At 38.7% G+C, this 19,286-nt stretch overlaps 1 protein-coding gene across 6 annotated transcripts in view; it reads right to left on the reverse strand.

Moving 5' to 3' along the window:
* LOC140481559 (LIM domain only protein 7-like) overlaps positions 1-19,286 on the reverse strand; it is a 234,504-nt gene that overhangs the window by 109,076 nt on the left and 106,142 nt on the right. For all 6 annotated transcript variants that reach the window (XM_072577959.1, XM_072577960.1, XM_072577958.1 and 3 more), the window contains one exon: positions 933-1,039. In XM_072577959.1, coding sequence (XP_072434060.1) covers positions 933-1,039 — 107 coding nt within the window. The remainder of the gene's footprint in view (positions 1-932; positions 1,040-19,286) is intronic.

Below are 19,286 nucleotides of genomic sequence, written 5' to 3' on the forward strand. Positions count from 1 at the left end.
TTGTGTATAATTAGATCCTCAGGAACCAGCAAAACAAAACACTTCATCACTCCAATAGCATTCATATGAACGCCTTTGAAAGTAGACAGAGTGACACTGAATGCTTTAGGTTGTCTGCGTAATTTATAGCACAGTGCATAATAGTTAACAGCAATAGAGTTAGATAACTAATGCAAGCTCATGCTAACTAACTAAGGCAAACAGATAAAGTATTTGTGTAATGTATATATATAGATTCTCTGCTGTGACAATGCCTCCCAAATTGTTACAGGTACCACAGAACAAAAACACAATTCAGACACGTTCAGTCAGGACAAGGTAAGAACACTATAAAGTTTTATTTGATTTTGGATGTAAAATTGCATTCCCAGGCGTGTTAATTTTCCATGAAAAACCTGTAATTTAATAAGCTAAATATCTCATGATCAAATGGAGACATATTTAAGAAACAAAAAAAAACCTGGCTTCTGTCCCAAGATTATAATGGCAGAAAATTTGAACTGAGATTCCTACCTTCCACTCCCATTTTTCCAATAGATTTAAACAACTTTTGATTCAGATATAATTGTGCCCCAAACTGCAAGCTGGTTTGCAGATTATTTTTGTGATTAAAGAGGTTTGCAAATACCAGATTATTCCAAATATTGAGTTTCCATCAGCATAGCCCACAGTAGATCTTGCGTCCACACAAAACTTTCACTACTACCATATTCTTACTGACACAAACTTTAAAACAAAACTGCTTACACATTCCTCCCAACTACTTTCTTCTCTCCTGTTTCCCACAAAGAAACCATTGTACATATTCTGAACTATAAATGCCAGTGTATGCAATCAAAATATATGCACCAGGTCACAAAGAGCTCATAGACATTACGAACATTCAAAAGTCTCTACCTATCCAAACAACTTAAACATAAAACAACACTTACTTGACAGTGACGCGACTGGATAAATCCTGTAGATCTCCTGGGTGAAACAGCTGGGCTTCTTTTAAACCAAGTTTTTGACAGCCTTTCAAGAAAACATTAATGTTGTCCTGGAAAAAAAGCAAAACAAATTCCTTGCTTAGTTATGTTCTAAACAAGGAAAACTAACTCAGTCTAGAGTCCTTTGCACTGAAGTCCTGTATTAAGATCCAGGCAAGGGAGAAAGAGATATATATCAAACTTCCAATGAATCAGCACTGGCAATCTAATGATGTGGGCTGGCCGTGATACTGACTGGCACTTGTCTATTACCTGTTATAGTATGACTGCACAACATGTGGGCAGCTACTATTACTGACGTCTGTATTACATAAACATTCCACCCTCCTTTTAGTCTCTCATGACACATCAGATTACTGTTGGTATCTATTTTAAAAAGTTCTTGTTGCGAACACACGCCCACCTAGAAACTGCCTGCAGTCTCACAAGAAAGGTGGGACGGAACAAAACACTTCCTCCTATCTGCCTCTATGATGGGGCTCTGAAACATACCCGGAATCATGTTTGGTCACAGACATGAACACTCCTGCACAGAGTGCAGCAGTTCATGTAATATATAGTGTGGTACAAACTATTTAAGCAAGGCGTGGTATAGTACAGCTTTCACTGCACCTGTTCACTAGCAATTGTTAAAGAGACATTAAGCAAAAACTAAATTCATTTAAGGTCCTGCAAAAATCTTAATATTTTATGGAAAGACAGATATTTCTCTGTAATTGTGATCCCAGCTGGTATCACCGGACAAGTCAGATCCCTGACCAAAATCTGACAAGACGTCTTTTTTATTTAAGGGGAGATACCCTTTTACTAAAACACTAGTATGGAATGCTGCAGATTTGGTTTAAACAGTAAAACAGAAATTTATTACACAGAAGTAACGACAAAAATCAAGCCTCTTACATACAACACAATTTGAACAATTTCATAACAGTAAAAAAAAAATACAATCACATCCATTCCAACAACATCGCTTCACAATACTTTAATACAAAAGAGAATTTCCTTCCTTATCAAATCTATAGTTTTGTTTTAACTATTTCGTTCAATTGCTGGACTTCAGAGTTTCGTAGCCTCTTCTGTGGTTAGTCACACAACTGAGCTTAGACTTTCTCAAACTCATGGAACCCTTTCAGGGTTCTAACCAGATAGTTCTGGTCTGGAGCTTTCAAATTGAAATGTTTAGAGTGAGGTAACCTATTTCCTATTAGTTCTAAACAATCTCCTTTCTTCAAGAGAAATTGTTTCACACCAGGATCTTTGTGAACTGAAAAACGAAAATTTACCAAGTTACAGATTTTCCCTTAAGCAAACAAAAATCTTCTTGATCCTTGTAAATAAAAATCAAGCTATAGTTCCTCAAATGTTTATTCTGTCCACTCAAACTTTCCTAATGCCAACAAATTGCCATCAGCACCCCAGGGAATCCTTCCCTGTTCATGGATTTAAAAAGAAATGTTCCATAAACACTGAGAAGCTAATCATTAAACCCCCTCTGGCACACAGGAAAAAAAATACCCATGTCACTAATTCAAAGTACAAACTCCAAAATAAATGATATTAAAGTGTACATAAATAACACATTTACATACACAATGTATGTGAGGTTGAAACAAAATAATAGTCTGCCAAGAAAAATCAAATTACAAATACCTTTTCAGTTATTTACAGGGTTAAAGGTCAAAAGTTTGCCCTTGCAATTGAAATGAACCTAAAAAGCATTTTGCATTAATACACTAAGTTGCCGTACAGCTATTTCAATGCCCTATGCTCAATTCTTTTTAACTTTTCAAAGTTTTTCTATTTTGAATGATTTGAAGTAAAACATTCAACTGTTTGTTCAATGCACATCTGGGCATGTCACTGCATGCTTTCATATAGTTTTGTTCATCATTCATCTGAAAGAATACGTCACATCTACTCAAAAACAGCACAACCTTTGTACAATTTCTTTTCCACAAAAGCCAAATGCCGAAGTGGACTAGTCACGTTGAGTTAAATTGGACTTCATTTTTAAAACCTTGATTGACACCACAATTTAGGAATAAAACAGGTCTGTGTTCATTTTTGAAGGTGTAGGAAATCAATAGCAACCATTTGTTTGTTTGATAAATATCACCATGTGCAAAATACTCCTGCATCCTACAGACACGATAGGATGTTTTCTACTGGCAGATTAATATATACTATCCAAAATAGATGCAATTCCTTTACAAAATAAAGTTCCAAGTTACATTTTACTCTTTCCCTACATCAGCACGTGTAAATATGCATAAATGTCTAACAATGTTAAATCACAGAGTCAAATGACACATTCAGTTCTGAAATCTTATTAGTAACCTGAAAATTTGAATAGATGGGCATGTTCAAAGTCTTGTCTGGCTGGGGAGAATGAAAGAGAGATCACGTGTAGAGCAGGCAGAAACTCTGTCAAGAAGGGCAAGAAATAAATTGGTGGAGAAGAGAACCATTGAACAGAAATGAAAAATAAATCAGATTTCAAAGTAAATGTGGATCAAGTTCTTGGCTATTTGTCATTTAAATGGATTTTTTCAGTTAGTATTAGAATTGTGGGCAACTTTGTACCAGTTTTCCTACCACAAAATGAAATGCACTCATTATTCATCTGTGTCCACATGGGCTATTTAACAGATTCATAAAAATATATTAGCTATATCGTTTCAATTTGTCAACTATTAGATTCCCAAGGAAGAAACATTATCAAAAGAACAATCCTCAATGCCTTTTGATCTTCAATAGTGCTAACATCAGAATTTTAGGCCATGAATATCTTGGGGAACATCTGCGACAAAAACTGAACTAAACTTCTTTACAGGATTGTACCTCATGTCACCTTTCACCTCCTGATCTCCACCATCTAAAATGATTCAAATCAAAAGTATAAGACAATGCTCGCTATATGCCTGAATGGTGAAGCTGCAGAACGCAAGAAGCTTACAGAATACATGACTGTACTTGATCAGTGCTGCTGCCAATGGATTCAATATTAACCCCCTCCACTTCACACAATCCATATCAACTGACAAAGACAACTTCACTTGGACCTCCACCAAGAAGGACAACAGTAGCAATGTAGTGGGGGTTATTATCAGCTCCAAATCATAGTTACCTTGACTGAGCCATGTCATCATCCAACCTTATCACTCCATCTATATCCTAGACTTCCCCAATCAATGACAAGGTGGTTGTAAGGCTTTCAAAAGTCATCGAAGGATGGTCAAAAATGCAGCCATAATAATGTCACAAACATGCAGAAAACAAATATTTTATAAATACAGGAACAATTAAACATGAAAAATCAGTACTTACTTCAGCACTTTAAGTATTCTTAAAGTATGAAAATAAAGAATTGCACTTCTAAAACACTTCTGGTCACCAAACACGTTACTTCATACTGCTGTGTTAAACTGGACTTACAATGTGACCGCCCATTCACAAGACTATGCCTTTCTGAAGTTTCATAATAACCCCCTCACTGTTGACTAACATGCTTTGTTTCTTTTGTAAATTTTGTAATTATGCCCAATTTACTCAATTACTTCAGCTTCTAGAGAACAGCACCGGATACTTCCAATTTAGAAAAATAACACTGCTTCTCTCTCCTTTGACTTTATGCCAATTTCATACCAACAGAGTACAGTCCCAGCTACTTTCATCCTATGTTTTAATTTTGTAAACAAGCCCATCATGTGGTATTGCATTGGACACTTTTCGAAAAGTCATATGCACACACACACACCCTCAACTACATTACCCTGATCAAACCTCTTCATTCCTTCCTCAAAATGACCTCAATCAAATAGTCAAATATAATTTGCCTTCAACAAATCCATGCAGGCTTTCATTCATTGGAGACATATTTTTCTAAAATAGAAGTGTTGTCCCAGATTGATATTTCTAAAATCATCCACACCACTCACTTTAATCATTCTATTACTACTTTTTCTCTGACATTGGTAGCTTCGGCTGCTCCAATGAAGGTAGATGTAAAGCACTCATTTGATATAAAAATATATGTGCTGGATTTAATCAGAAGTCAAACTTCTGATGGCACATCTCTAACTTTGTTCTAGTTCCAATGAAAAGTCACAGAGCTGAAACAAACTTTGTTTCCCTCTCCACAGATGCTGTCTGGCCACTTGTATTGGCCAACATTTTTTGTTTTTCAGTTTTGCAGCATCTGGAAAATGTTTGCCTTCCCACTCTTCCTTTGCTGCCTTAAAGTCTTCTGTTCCCACAAGGTGACCCTTAGTGAATCCTTCCTGATGTTCACTATCTGCTTTTGTTCATATGCCCCAAAAGAACCTTTGTGTTTCTTTTTAAAGTGACCCACTAATTTTATACTCTTTAATCCTCTAGTTTTATACACTTTCAGTTCTTTAGTGTACTTTGTACTCAGTTTGGTTCTTTCTAAAACGATGAACACTTATTATAAAGACTCTTAACTTTTCCATTTTAATGTCTTATCATTCAGAGTGTTTTGGCTCTGCATTCCCTTCCTTTCTCCCATCCCCACCATTCCCCACACCTACACCCCCACCCCCTGTAACTATCTCTACTTTGCAAAGTGTTTAGATTTGTAAAGGTTCACTTTCCATTGTTCATTTATTGCTGATTTTTTATTCCAATTTACCTGTTTTAGTTCATTTTCCAACTCACTTCACATTAGCCTGCCTCCTGTTCAGAATTTTCACATTGGAGGTTTCCTTGTCTTTTTCCATATTGGCACTAAACCTAACATTGTGATCGAATCAGAATTTAGAAGTCCTCATTATTACTACTGTAAAATTCTTACATCCTTTTGGCTTCCTCATACATTTGCTCCCGAGTCCTACTAATAGCTCTCTCAGGGCATTCACAGCTGTTGGGAAGACTTGGGTTAGGCCAGACTGCGAAATTGAGAAACTCAGTTTTTCCACATGATTTAAGATGAGGTACTTGTGCAAGGTACCAAAGAGACATCTGGCAGCTGTGCACCCACACACCACTGGCCAGGAATCAACTCTTGCCGGGGGAGAAGCAGAGACAAGCCCAAAAATAAGTGTTTTTACTTGTTTTGCATAATTATGAAAAAGCAGAATGTACAATGAATTGACAAGCCCACAAAAATATTCCAGTTGTCTGACACAGACACTCCGTTCACAAATGCAGTTTCTGTTATCCCACTATTCTTTTTCTTGACTGCAATACTGAAGAGCTATTTTGAGATGGTGTTTATTAAAGTTAATGGTAGAATCAGGTGTTCCAGTTTCATATATAATTGTGCCTCCGTCATATATGCAGTTATGTTTAGTTGTTTAGAGACGATTGCTTTTAAACAACATGCAAAAACAAGAAAGCTAAGCTAATCCTTTATAAAACACTACATCAGCACCAATTGGGTAGTACAGTCAATTCTGGGCATCGTACTTCATGATAGATGCCAAAGGTTCAGCAAGGGACATTTACGACAATGGTAAAATAACTCTTCACTTATATGTTGCAGTTGTATTTCTAAAAACAGAAATTTAAATAATAGGATAGACAAGTTAGATTTTCCCATAGTCACCAATGGAAATGCTTTGGTTAGATCCTTCACCACCTCTCATCAGAATATAAAAACCTAAACCTTAAGTGAAATAGTGTGCATCATGAAATCCCTATAGTTGTAAACTAAATTACTTTTAAAACATTAATGAAACATGCTAACGCCTTCTATTTGCCTCCTGTCACTCACCTCCCCAACTCACTATCTTCCTACCCTGAAAACTCACTGAACAAGGGCTTGAGAGAGGGGTGTGATCAGAAAGGTAGTGATTAGTGGAGGAGGCCATTCCAAAGTCACTTCAGGCCATGCTACACTGACTAGCTCAAAGTGCCTCTAAAATGAAAATAGTATACCAATTCTGATACATTGGTGATATCAAAATGGAATGAATTAAAACAGGGCCGAGTGTACAAAGACTTAAAGACATCCATTGCATGAAAACATTGGAGAAACTGGAGTTGCTCTCCTCAAACCAGAGAAGGTTCAAGGGCAGATTCGGTGGAGATGTTCCAAATTAGGAACAATCAAGGAAGTGTTTGCAGTTAGAGGAGTCAGCAAACAGAGTGCACGGACCTAAAAGGAAAAGAAAAATAAAAGCGAGCAACAGGTTATTGAGGGAATTCAATAAATAATTGTAGAGGAGAAATAAATTTGGATAAAGATAGGAGTGTGGGACTGAATGACCAGAGCTCTGCACCTTCTAAAACTCAAGAATTAGGTTGAGCCTAATTACAATCAGCACTGTTATGGAGATTAAGCCAGGCACCTTGCTCATCTGTGTCGACACTAACTGGATATATTTTCTAAACCAAGTAATATTGTGATCAATCTAAAAACAAAGAAAGATCGTCACCTGTGTTCATGGGGTTCTTCTATAAAGAGGAGATCCAGAAGATTGAGACATAAAATACTAAGATACTTGACAAGGGAGATGCAAGGCAGCTGTTTCTTCTGGCTAGACAGATAAAAATTTGGGATAAGCATTAAGTCACTTAAAAGGTGAGAGGAGGAGAAATGCATTCAGAGTTGCAAAAATCTCTCCCACAGAGGACAGTGGATATACAAGATTGAGATAGAGTTTGAACACTAAGGGATTCAACAGATACTGAATATATGGATTGGGTCGGAAAATGGATTTAGAATACGTGGTTAGCCATGAATATAACGGACGGCTGAGCAGGATTAAGGCTATGACCTACACTTACTAATGTTCTCATTGAAACAATGCTCTTCCAAACTTCTGAAATTGTGGTAGTGAAGAAGAATATTGTAAATTTGCATACTTGTCATGCATTCAAAAACAAATATCTCAACACTACATACTTATGTCATAGAGAGCAAAAATTAGTCACGTTTTAATAAGAGGTGAGAAGTGAAAGTGTATTGTGCTTACTAAGTATGGTGGATTTCCTAGTCTTCCATTATTTTGATATTGCAGGCACTTAACGTTTGCACACCACAGGGTACAATCACATGCTCCAATGTTTCATTATACTGTACTTTTGTTCACTCAGTTAAAAGGTCATGTCATTTATGGGGGAAATTGTTAACCAGTGTAAATAATCCTTCAAATACTTTGAGCTTAAAACCAACTCAAAATCAGTAAGTGCTGGCATAAAGGCATATTAACAAGCATCATTCCATAATTTTATTACACACAGGCAAGGTGTTACAATACACGTTCTTCAATTGGAACCCTATTCTTAAATGTTTCCAATGGCAGTAGGGTCAGTTTCTTATTTATTTCTTAGCACTCTCTTAATTCTGAACATCTCTTCTGAAATTTCCCATTAACCATCACCTATCAGTCCATTTAACTGAAAATAGTTCACCTCTGGTACCTCGCAAGTCATTTCTCTGTCCTGTGACATCCTTCCAAGACAGTGATGCCCAGGCCAAAACAACACCTTGTAAAAGGTTTACATTATGTCTTGCTTTTGCACTCTCTTATAAATGGGCACAAATTATAAAAGCAGTCAAGCAAAATTTTTTTTCCATCTCTCTGCAAATGTTGCCTGGTCTGTTTCTGCTGCCTGAATATTTCAGGCACTTTATTTTTGTTTTGTTTGGTGAACATAAAGAATTTGATACATGCTACTGGTGGAATCTTATCAGGCTCCAAGTGATATGGGCTATCGGAGAGTTGGGTGAGTTGTTCACCAAGACTTTTCTTGACATTAAAAAATTGATGGTTGATGCTGCTATTCACACACTTGGGACTGTTCAGAAAGTGCTGTCCAATTGCACAATCATATCTAACAGTAGAAGTCTTGAATAACTTGGGAATTTGGGGAGCCTATTGTTCACTGTTGTTTTGTGCATGACAATGCCTTACCAGAGTGGACCTTCCAACTAATCAACACATTTTCTTTTGCATAATAAATTGCTGTGATAGTTTGAAAATTTGTCATGTTTGTATTTGTCCTTGTGAGTGCAAGATGAAAGGTTTAAGCAATAGGTCTCCCTTCAAAGCAGTTGTCAAGATTATGGCTCTTCCCACACTGTTTACACAAGCCTAATGTGGTCGTTTAAATGCCATAACTATGGTAAATGAATCCACCCTGCTTGAAGAGGTGGATTAACCAATGAATGAGAAAACAGTACTTGGGCGAGGAAGGATGGGATGGAGAGTTAGCATAAAGTGACTGTTAAAATGAGAAAAACAAATATCAGGAGTTTTAAAAGACTTTTTCAAGCTGCCACACAATCCTGGATTAGATGTCACTCAGTTAAGTCATACTTCAGTGACGCCCTGATATTTATCTAAGAAACAGAGTATTCACAAACACTCGAGGTCACCACCTTTAGTTAAACTTCTGAGGTCATCATCTTTGGGATTGGATATGGCCTTAGCAGCCTGTTCAGTTACACGACAGCATTCCAGACTGGTGAGAAGGCATGTGGAGAAACAAAGGTGCAATTATAATCCAGCAACCTTTCCTTTCTGCAACTATCTTAATCTCTGCGAACAACTTGATTTTTGTTTTAACACTGACCAGACGCACAAGAGAGCGTTACTGTTTTGTGAACAGATTGCTAATTGCATCCAAGTGAACTTTTTTTTTGCTTGAGCTGCAAGTCAAATGAGCATCCAAAAGAAAACCTTCGTGGCCAAGAACAATTGAGCAGCATTTCACAACGGAGTGAGTTTTTTTTCCTTGTATTACAAAACACTTCAACATCAGAGTGGCCAACCAGGCACGGCCTTACTGATCCTTAAAAATTAGACCATACAGTGTAAGTATCTTTAAATCAACACATTTACCAATTATGAGCAAACATGTTCATAACTGAAAATTTCTTTCAAAATTTAAACAAGCACTCATTTGTTCGCTGTAAATGATATACAGCGGTCAGTTCCTTCATAAATTTTTAAAGGTTAATATTATAAAGCTGTAAAAAGGGTGTCTATTAACATCAAAAAACAAGCCAATACCTACTTCAAATGCCCACAAAGTATAGACAGCACCACAATGTGATGAATATAACTGGAGGGGCCACAGCAGAATCGCATTTTAGAAACTGGCTCCAAACTTGATTCTAGTTGAATGGAATTTGTGGTCAAAACTCCAATAACGTGTATTCTGATACCATCTTTAAACAACAAAGACATTTCACAAGGAATCTAAACAAATTATGATTGCAAGCCACAGAAATATTAGGTCAAATCACCAAAAGCTTGATCTAAAGGAGGAGGCTTTAAAAGACAATCCCTTAGACAACACTAACATCATGCCTGCGTATGTCCTGAACCACCAAGGCAGACCCTGCACAGCATTATACACCTGTGGAGTTGCTCAAGGGGATCTCAACATTACATCTTAGACTCCATGAAGTCTCAATACCAGGATGAGCAAGTCCTAGAGTCCCTTTAGTCGATGAATTAATACTCCAGATAAAGCACCTCTTGAGAGAAGCTCAGAGAGTGGGATGAGCATGAAATGTACTCTGGAACTGAACTGGACTAGGCATATAAATATGCTGGTCACAAGAACAGGTCTAATGCCTTGAATCCTGCAGCAGAGTAACTTACCTCCTGACTCCTTGAAGCCTGTCCATATCTACAAGACAGAATTTGATGGTGTGATGAAATGCTCCTCACTTGTTTAGATGGATGCAATTCCAACACCACAAGAGCCTTGAAACCATCCAGGACAAAAGCAGTCTGCTTCATGGCACCACATCCATTCACCTTTCCACCATTGTTGCTCAGTAGCTGTCATGAGTTCCAGCTGGAAAGTGCGCTGCTGAAATTCACCAAAGCTCCAAAGACAGCACCTTTCAAACCCAGGAGGGCAAGGGAAGCAGATACATGGCAACACCACCACCCACAAGTTCCCCTCTAAGCCACTCACCATCCAGATTTGGAAATATTTAGCCATTCTTTCAGAGTCTCATGGTCAAAAATCTGGAATCCCTCCCTAACAGCATTGTGGGTCTATGGCACAGGGGCTGCAACCATTCAAAACGGATCAGTTAGTGCAGTTGGATGGATGGCTGGTTTGCAATGCAGAGTGACGCCAACAGTGTGAGTTTAATTCCTGCACCGAGTGAGGTTACAACAAAGAACTCTCCTTCACAACATTCCCCCCATATTGGGGGCACAGTGACCTTCAAGTTAAACTACCACCAGTCGTGTCTCTCTCTGTCTAGAGAGAAGCCCTATAATATGGTAAGGCTATGGCAACTTAACCCTCGCAGTACTTCTAGATGAGTGCTCACCACCACCTTCAAGGCAACCAAGGAATGGGGACAACTGCTTTGAAACATGACAAGATTCCTACAATTTTTCTCTAAACTGTATATACAAAACTATGATTAATGCTGGTCCACTGATTCTTGGATAACCATACAATTCCTTGAGGTCCCTTATCTACCAGCTGAAAGCCTTGTCAGCAAACTGTGCTCCATTTAAGAGAGTTACAAGGGCCCTACAGCATAGTGACAGGCCCTTCGGCCCAAACTGGCCCATGCCAACCCCATTTCCCTACACTTGGTCCATATCCTTCTAAACCTTTCCCACCCATGCATTTATCCAAATGCCTTTTAAATGTTGTTAATGTACCCACCTCAACTACTTCTGCTGGCAATTCATTCCACAAACTAGCCTCTGTTTAAAAAAGTTGCCCTTCAGGTTCTCTTTTATTCTTTCCCCCAACCTTAAATTGACGCCCTCTAATCCTCAATTCCCCAACCCTGGGAAAAAAAGACTGAGTGCATCATCCTATCCATGCCTCTCATGATCTTTTACTTTTTTTATAAAATCCCCTAGTCTCCTACACTCTCAAGAAAAAGGTCCGAGCTTGTCCAACCTCTCTCTATAACTCAGACCCTAGAAGTCCTGGCAACATTCTTGTAAATTTCTTCTGCAATCTTCCCAATTTAATAATGTTAAAAATCACACCAGCTTATAGTCCAACAGGTTCATTTGGAAGCTCTAACTTTGAGTGCTGCTCCTTCATCACAGTTACCTGATGAAGAGGCTGTGCTCCAAAAACTAGTGCTTCCAAATAAGCCTGTTGGATAATAACCTGGTGTTGTGAGATTTTTACCTTTGTCCACCCCAGTCCAACATCAGCTCTTCTACGTCAATTTGATGACATCCTTCCTATAGCAAGATGACCAAAACTGAACATAATACTCCAAATGCGGCCTCACCAACATCCTGTACAACTTGCATCATGTCTTTCCAACTTTTATACCTGAATTCCCTGACTGAAGGCAGCCAGTGTGCCAAAAGCCCTGTCTACCGGTGACTCCACTTCCAGAGAACTGTGCACCTGAACTCCAAGGTCCCTCTGGTGGCTATCATTGGTCATACTGGTGACCAGGCACTGGCATTACACTGGGCAATCCAGTCTGGGATACCATTGCAGAGCAAAGCTGAAGCAACCTGTCTTTCATCAAATATCAAAAAATCTATAAATGCGAAAATGTTGTTGATGCTCAAAACAGGTCTTAGTGGCCAATCTTCAATAATGTACTGACAAATAGCAACACCTTCTTAAACCCTTCATTTCTGTCAATTAGCTGTGTATCTGGGATGGACCAGCTCTTTTGTTATGGCCTGGTAGGATGAAAGGTGACATTATCAATAGTTCTCTAACTGGCACCAAACAAGGTCAAGACAGCACAGCAGTTACAGAATATTCCTGGCATTCTTTCCCACTCTGTTGTGATCTAGTCAGCAGGCTCTGTTCGTAGAAGCTGAAACAACACTCAAACAGCTGTCCCTGCCATCTGGTCAGCTGAAACCATCTTTGGAAATTTGGATGTGCCATAGGAAGTGTCAAACTGGCCTTCTCAGCAAGCTAAGCCAGCCTTGTAGTTAGCACAGGCTGTCTAAACTGAAGCAAAGGGGTTTTCAGAGTGCTGCTACTAAAAAATTGGGGACGGTGATATGGAAGTGGACTTCCTCTCATACAAAAAGAGAGACATTGCTTGGTATTTGCTTGTATGACTACCCCTGTACTTTAGAGTATTTACCACTTCTACCACTGTGTGATAGCATAAGGATTGTTTGGAGGTCATTGGAGGTCCTAATCCTCTTTTTCTTGGGCCTATCAAGTGATGGGGGATATACCATTGTAGAGTATCTGCACAAGTGGCATGGAGTTTGGATAAAAAGGTAATATACTGCACGATAGTAATGTTTGATTAGACATAATTGTGGACCTTTGGGAGTGGATACAGACACATCTGCCACCTCCAAAAGCTACAACACAACTTCTCACCCATTGACTGTGTGAAGTAAAAAAGGTGCAGTCAATGTAACACAAACATGCTCTTCAGGACCATTACTATTTTCAATATTGCATGCCTCCTCAGAACACTATGCTTTCCAAATAATCTCTTGCACTCTTCTGGGACTCTACTGCTCCTGTAGTTACAAATCTAAGGTAAAACACCGAGTAGTTACCAACAAGACAAGAATTTCTAATCAAACAGTGTGCAGCCACTTCCAACCATTTCACATTATTGTACAGGGGCAATGCTTCAAAATTTGTTATGCACATGCATATGTTGGATCAGTTTCAGTTGGGAAGTACAGACCAAAACACACTACTGAGTTTTGATCATGTGGACACAAAACAATTCCCAAAGCACACATGGGCAATTGGCACTGGCAGGCAGAGTTAAGTGAAGCTTGTTTTTATACATGTCACACTAATTCTTTCAATCCATACAAATTATCAGGACACGTCATTGCAGTATGTACAGATATTCCAATTAGCATTTCTGCTAGAGAAAATGGAGCTAAATTACTTTACAGAGGAAAGAAATTAATGCCAATCAAAATAAACTACCAACATAAACTAAATTGAATTCAGAAACTAGTTCCCATTAATTTTGCTTTTTCACTGATAGCCAAGGTTGAACTACATTGCTCACAACAAATTAAGTCAATTCAGTTCAATATTTATTTCAATGTATCTAAATAGAAAACAAAACAAGTGACAAGAATTTTTAATTAATCATATCCGAAGGAAGCTTGTAAATAAAACAAATAACAAGACAAAACAAAACCACAATTTCTAGTTTTAAATTGGTGTTAACTCTTTGGCTTATGAAGCAACTTTTCAAAATGAGAATGGATTACTCCTATGAAGGAATATAATCATATGCCTGTAGATGAGGCAATCTTCTCCTGATGCATACAGTGCTGCAGTGGGATGTAGTACACCAGTGCTACCATATGCAGTACACACAATACCAGCAGCATACCTGAGATGGAACGAATGAGCAAATACAGCGTCTCTTTCCACATAGTATAAAAATCTGACTAATGACCAACTGCAGAAGCTAGCATTATTTAATCTAGCTCCATTATTCACTGGTGAAAACTGCGATGGTCTAAATTGTACTACCAGTTCACACTTCACTCACTTCAAGTTGAAACCATGAACTTTGAAGCTGCATTCATGTGGCAATTCAATTAAAGCATAACCAAAGTGAAATAAAAGCTATCCTTGTAGCTTTTATAACTAAACCACAATTTTATTAAATTTAGAGCTTTTCCCTCAAAACATATTTCTAAATAAAATCGTAACTATTACAAAGTGAAAATAAATGTAAACAAATGTTGCCATACGTAAATGCATACACACCCACACACAACATACAACAGATACAATATTCAGTTTCTCCCACTTGTACAGGTGACCTTTGTACCAAACTCCTAACAACTACCAATGTAACCTTCACTCAACTGATAATGTTACGTGCCCCTAAGCAGCTTCCTTCTCTTCGGCAATCCAAAAACGAAGGCAGATAAATACAGGTTAAGCAGTCTGTCGAAACAAAAGCAAAAATAATTTTCATGCAAGAAGTGATCTTATCGGCTAGTTGGAGCACTTCCTCAATGTGCATTTTTGCATAATAAAGATACTGACCAGAAAGGGCAGGGGAGTCAAAGAACACTTCAAAAGAAAGGAATCAATTGAATGGGATGAGTGGTGAAACATTCTGAAGACAAAACAAAACCAAAATGTATCCACATTGTTGCATTATATTGCAAAAAGCACATATAAAAGGACCCTCGTTCCACTGTCGGCCATTTCTTCAAGCTCAACCATTTAGTTTTGCCAAACCACACCAAATTCCAACATTTGCCAACACAATTAATGTTGATTAGTGTCCCAAATAGCATATTTTAATGGCTAACACAGACTGCATACAAAGGCACTTATAGAAGAGGCAATGGTTCTATGATTATGGTTAATCTATACACTAAGGGAACATATGCATTTTGTCAACCATTCCACCACCTCACAGGGGAAAGAAATTGCCTGCAAATTATTTACATTATACAAGTTACCAAAGTTACTCAATACACATGGTCACAAAGCAATTACCCATTAATGTAACCATGCATAAAGTCTAGTCAGTTCCACTTCCATTATTGTATGTAATACATGTACAAATATGTAGGTCTGTTCAGAGCATGCATGGGCATTTCCATTAGTTGGACGTCTGGTATCTGCTCATTTAGAGGTTATTCCTTCTCCAAGGAGTTTCATTCACATGCTAAGTGAGGTGATGCATCTGAGTCAAATGCAAGAGGAAAGTATACAGTTAATGCATGACCCTTAGGAGGATTGATATGAGATAGATCTTTGGAATGCAAGTACATAGCTCCCTGAAAGTGGCATCACAAGTGGATAAGGGGGTAAAGGCAGCATAAAACATGCTTGCTGTCAGTCAGTGAGCAGATGACATATCAAAGTTGACAAGTTAGGCCACATTGCCCCCCACAAGGGTATTGTGGGTCAATCTACAGCACATGGACTGCAGTGGGTCAAGAAAGCCAGTTCACCATCAACTTCTCAAGCTACCCCACAAGTCAAAAACAAGTTTGGAATTGTGTGCAGTTCTGATTGCCACACTATAGGAAAAACGTAGAGGCCTCAGAGTGGGTACCAGGATATTCCCTGGATTGAAGTGCATCAGTTATAAGGAGGTTGGACAAACTTGGATTGTTTCCACTAGAACATTGGAGGCTTAGAGGCAACCTGATAGAAGGACAAAATTATGAGGGGCATGGATCAGTGCAAAGACAGAGTCCTTTTCCCAGGTGCATAGATTTAAGACAAAACAGGAAAGTTTAAAGGAGATGTGTGAGAAATTGGTTTTTAAAAACACAGGATGGTAGGTACCTGAAACACGCTGCCAGAGGGAGGTGGCAAATACATGAGCATTGATTAAAAGGCATTTAGGCAATCATGAACAGGCAGAGAAGGAGATATGATCAATATGCAAGCAGATGGAATTAGTTTAGAAGAGGATAATGGTCAGCACAGATACTGTCGGCCAAAGGACCTGTTTCTGTGCTGTTCTGTTGATATGGTAACTGTTGTGGCTGATCCATTCCCTGATCAGCTACCTGCAATGAAGGAATAGCTTCTGTAGATGTAGAGGTACAAGCGGATACAGCAATATATCTAGTCGTTCAAATTCACCATGGGTCAATTGAGGCAACAGTTGCTCAACACAAGTTCCAAGTTGCAACAAGAGCAGGCTTTCATTTTCAGAAAGTCGCACTCTGATGTGCAATGCTCAGCTCTGGTAATGACTTGGTGGCTTTACCAAAGTAACATTTCAGCTTAATTTTTTTATTTAATGGTAGTTAGCACTTTCAGCGTCAGCAGCTTTTTCGCTACTGGAAGAATACTTCAGCTGCAAACTGACCGTGTTTGGACTGAACTATCTTCCATACCTTCAATAAGTGTTTCGCCATTGAATTGCTTTGGACAAGTCTGTGCTGGAGTTGCAAGATTTCTATTACATCCTTTTGGCAGTTTTCACTGGCACCTCAGCCTCTCCATTTGACTGGATAATGAGGGGTTGGTGTCCTATAAGCAAACTTCCCAAACCTTTTCAAAGGAAAGTACATTCTTCACTTGTGAGTTGAATGCCACACGCCATTTGAGACATTGTGGTGGATGGCTAATGTCTGATGCTGCAGGCATTCTACAATCTCATTGATAGTCACTGGTATCAGCTCTTGGCAATTACATTGCCACTGCTCGCAAATATTGTAAGTTCCTATAAGAGCAAAATATTCTACCCCAATCTTCATCCATAGTCTATCTGGGACGTCATATGTCAGAAGGAACCCTCATTTGCTCAGCTTAGTATTCATTATAATCAATGCATTGATTGGTCATTAAACTCTGTTCATATCTGGCCAGTAAAGCACTTGTTTATTCCTAGATAGCTTGCATAGATTCACTTCATCTCTTCCCATTTCCTTGGGGATAATGATATTTTCCTTTATGAATGACATCTTGAACAATTGCTTGACCTCTATAACAACAGTTGTGCCCTTGCTGCTTTCAGTTCATATTTTCTTCAGTACTTTCTGCAGCAGTTGGAGAGTTGCATCTTGTTACATCAATTGTGAGATTTGAGCAAGGCATGTGTTTAAAATTCAACGACCACAATGTTGAACTATTCATGTTGAGTCTGGAAGATTTTACACTGTCTCAGCATCAACAACCTTACTCAGAGGGAATACATGACAGCATATCAGCACTGTATATCTGCTTTCCTTACTTGTCTATTACATCCAGGTGATGTGTCTGCAAAGGAAACAGACACTTTGGAGCAGAGGGAAGCCATTTGAGAAAGATATTTGGAGAAGCTGGTGATCTGACTCAACTATCCCTTTGTTTCTCTAAATAGGGATTGATTATTGTCTTTGCCTGTGAATATTTTTCATCAGGCATTCTTTCTGAGCACAGTGTCTTCGGTTTGTGCCAATGCCCTGGAAACAATCTAACTAGTCATCTTTAGTCTGTGAGGTTTGTGCCAAGTCCTGTCTCACTGGTATCTCACTGCAAGATAATTTTATCATTAACATAGTAGTGCCTCAGTGTTGGTATTTATCATTACCAATTAATTGAGAGAAAGCTCCTTCGTTTTCTGTGCCCCAATAGCAGCATACATTCTTACTGGTATACTTGCAAGAATCTCTACAGCGCAAAAAGAGCCAATAATGTCATTGAGTCTACAACGACCACCCAGATCCACTCCCCCAGCCTATCCCCATAACCTAGCATTTAGTATGGCCGGTCCACCTAACCTGCATATCTTTGGACCATGGGAGGAAACTTGCACAGACCTGGGAAGATTGCCTGTGTGGAGTTTGCACAGTCACTCAAGGCTGGAATCAAACCCAGGTCCCTGATACAGACAGAGAGTAGTGCTAATCCCTCCCCCCATCTTTGCTTCTTCACAATCTACAACCCCAGAAAATAGAACCATCTTATTGCTCTAAAACAAAGTACACCCAGCTAACTTAGTACTTACAGTTTATAGTTTTAAAATTTAATCAAGAAACAGATCTCAATAAAACAATGAAAGAACTCACTACTCCTTACTGTAGACTTGCAGCAAGGTTACACACAAAAACTATGCACTTATATGTTCCTGTATGGTGAGCTCTCCCAGAGAGATTCTTCCAAGGTCAGCTGTGAATTTCGCTGTTTGTTAATTTTTCCTAGACACACTCCGATGTTCAGAGATACATGAAGTCAAACAGCAATGGCAATAATAGTGCAGATTCAGTGCTGTGTCAGTTAGCAGTGTAGCTTTCTTTCTCTCGCTCCCTCACTAACTGTGTGCACACTACCTTTTGTCAGTCTTCCTCCTTTTAAAAGTGCTGTTTCGATTTTTTTTCCCCCAAAGTTCCAAAACAATGCAACAGCTTATAAAACAGAAAATTGCTGCTCCTGGAATTCAAAGAAATCACCTCCAATACTTAAAATACCTCAAAAAAAAAGGAGCAGCTCTTACAGCCACTGCTTTTCATCATTTATATAAATGATTTGGATGTGAACATACGAGGAATAGTTGGTAAGGTTGCAGATGACACCAAAATTGGAGGTATACTGGAAAGCAAAGAAGGTTATCTCAGATTACAATGGGATCTTGATCAGATCGGCCGAGGGGCTGAGGAGTGGCAGATGGAGTTTAATTTAGGTAAATGTGAGGTATTGCATTTTGGAAAAGCAAATCAGAATAGGACTTATACACTTCATGGTAAGGTCCTGGCGAGTGATGATGAACAGAGACACCTTGGAGTCCAGTTTCATAGTTCCTTGAAAGTGGAGTCGCAGGTAGATAGGATAATGAAGAAGGTATTTCGTATGCTCTCCTTTATTGGTCAGAGCATTGAGTAAAGGAGTTGGGAGGTCATGTTGCGGCTGTACAGGACATTGGTTAGGCCACTTTTGGAATATTGCGTGCAA

Source organism: Chiloscyllium punctatum, chromosome 9 (assembly GCF_047496795.1).
Source record: "Chiloscyllium punctatum isolate Juve2018m chromosome 9, sChiPun1.3, whole genome shotgun sequence".
Taxonomy (NCBI): domain Eukaryota; kingdom Metazoa; phylum Chordata; class Chondrichthyes; order Orectolobiformes; family Hemiscylliidae; genus Chiloscyllium; species Chiloscyllium punctatum.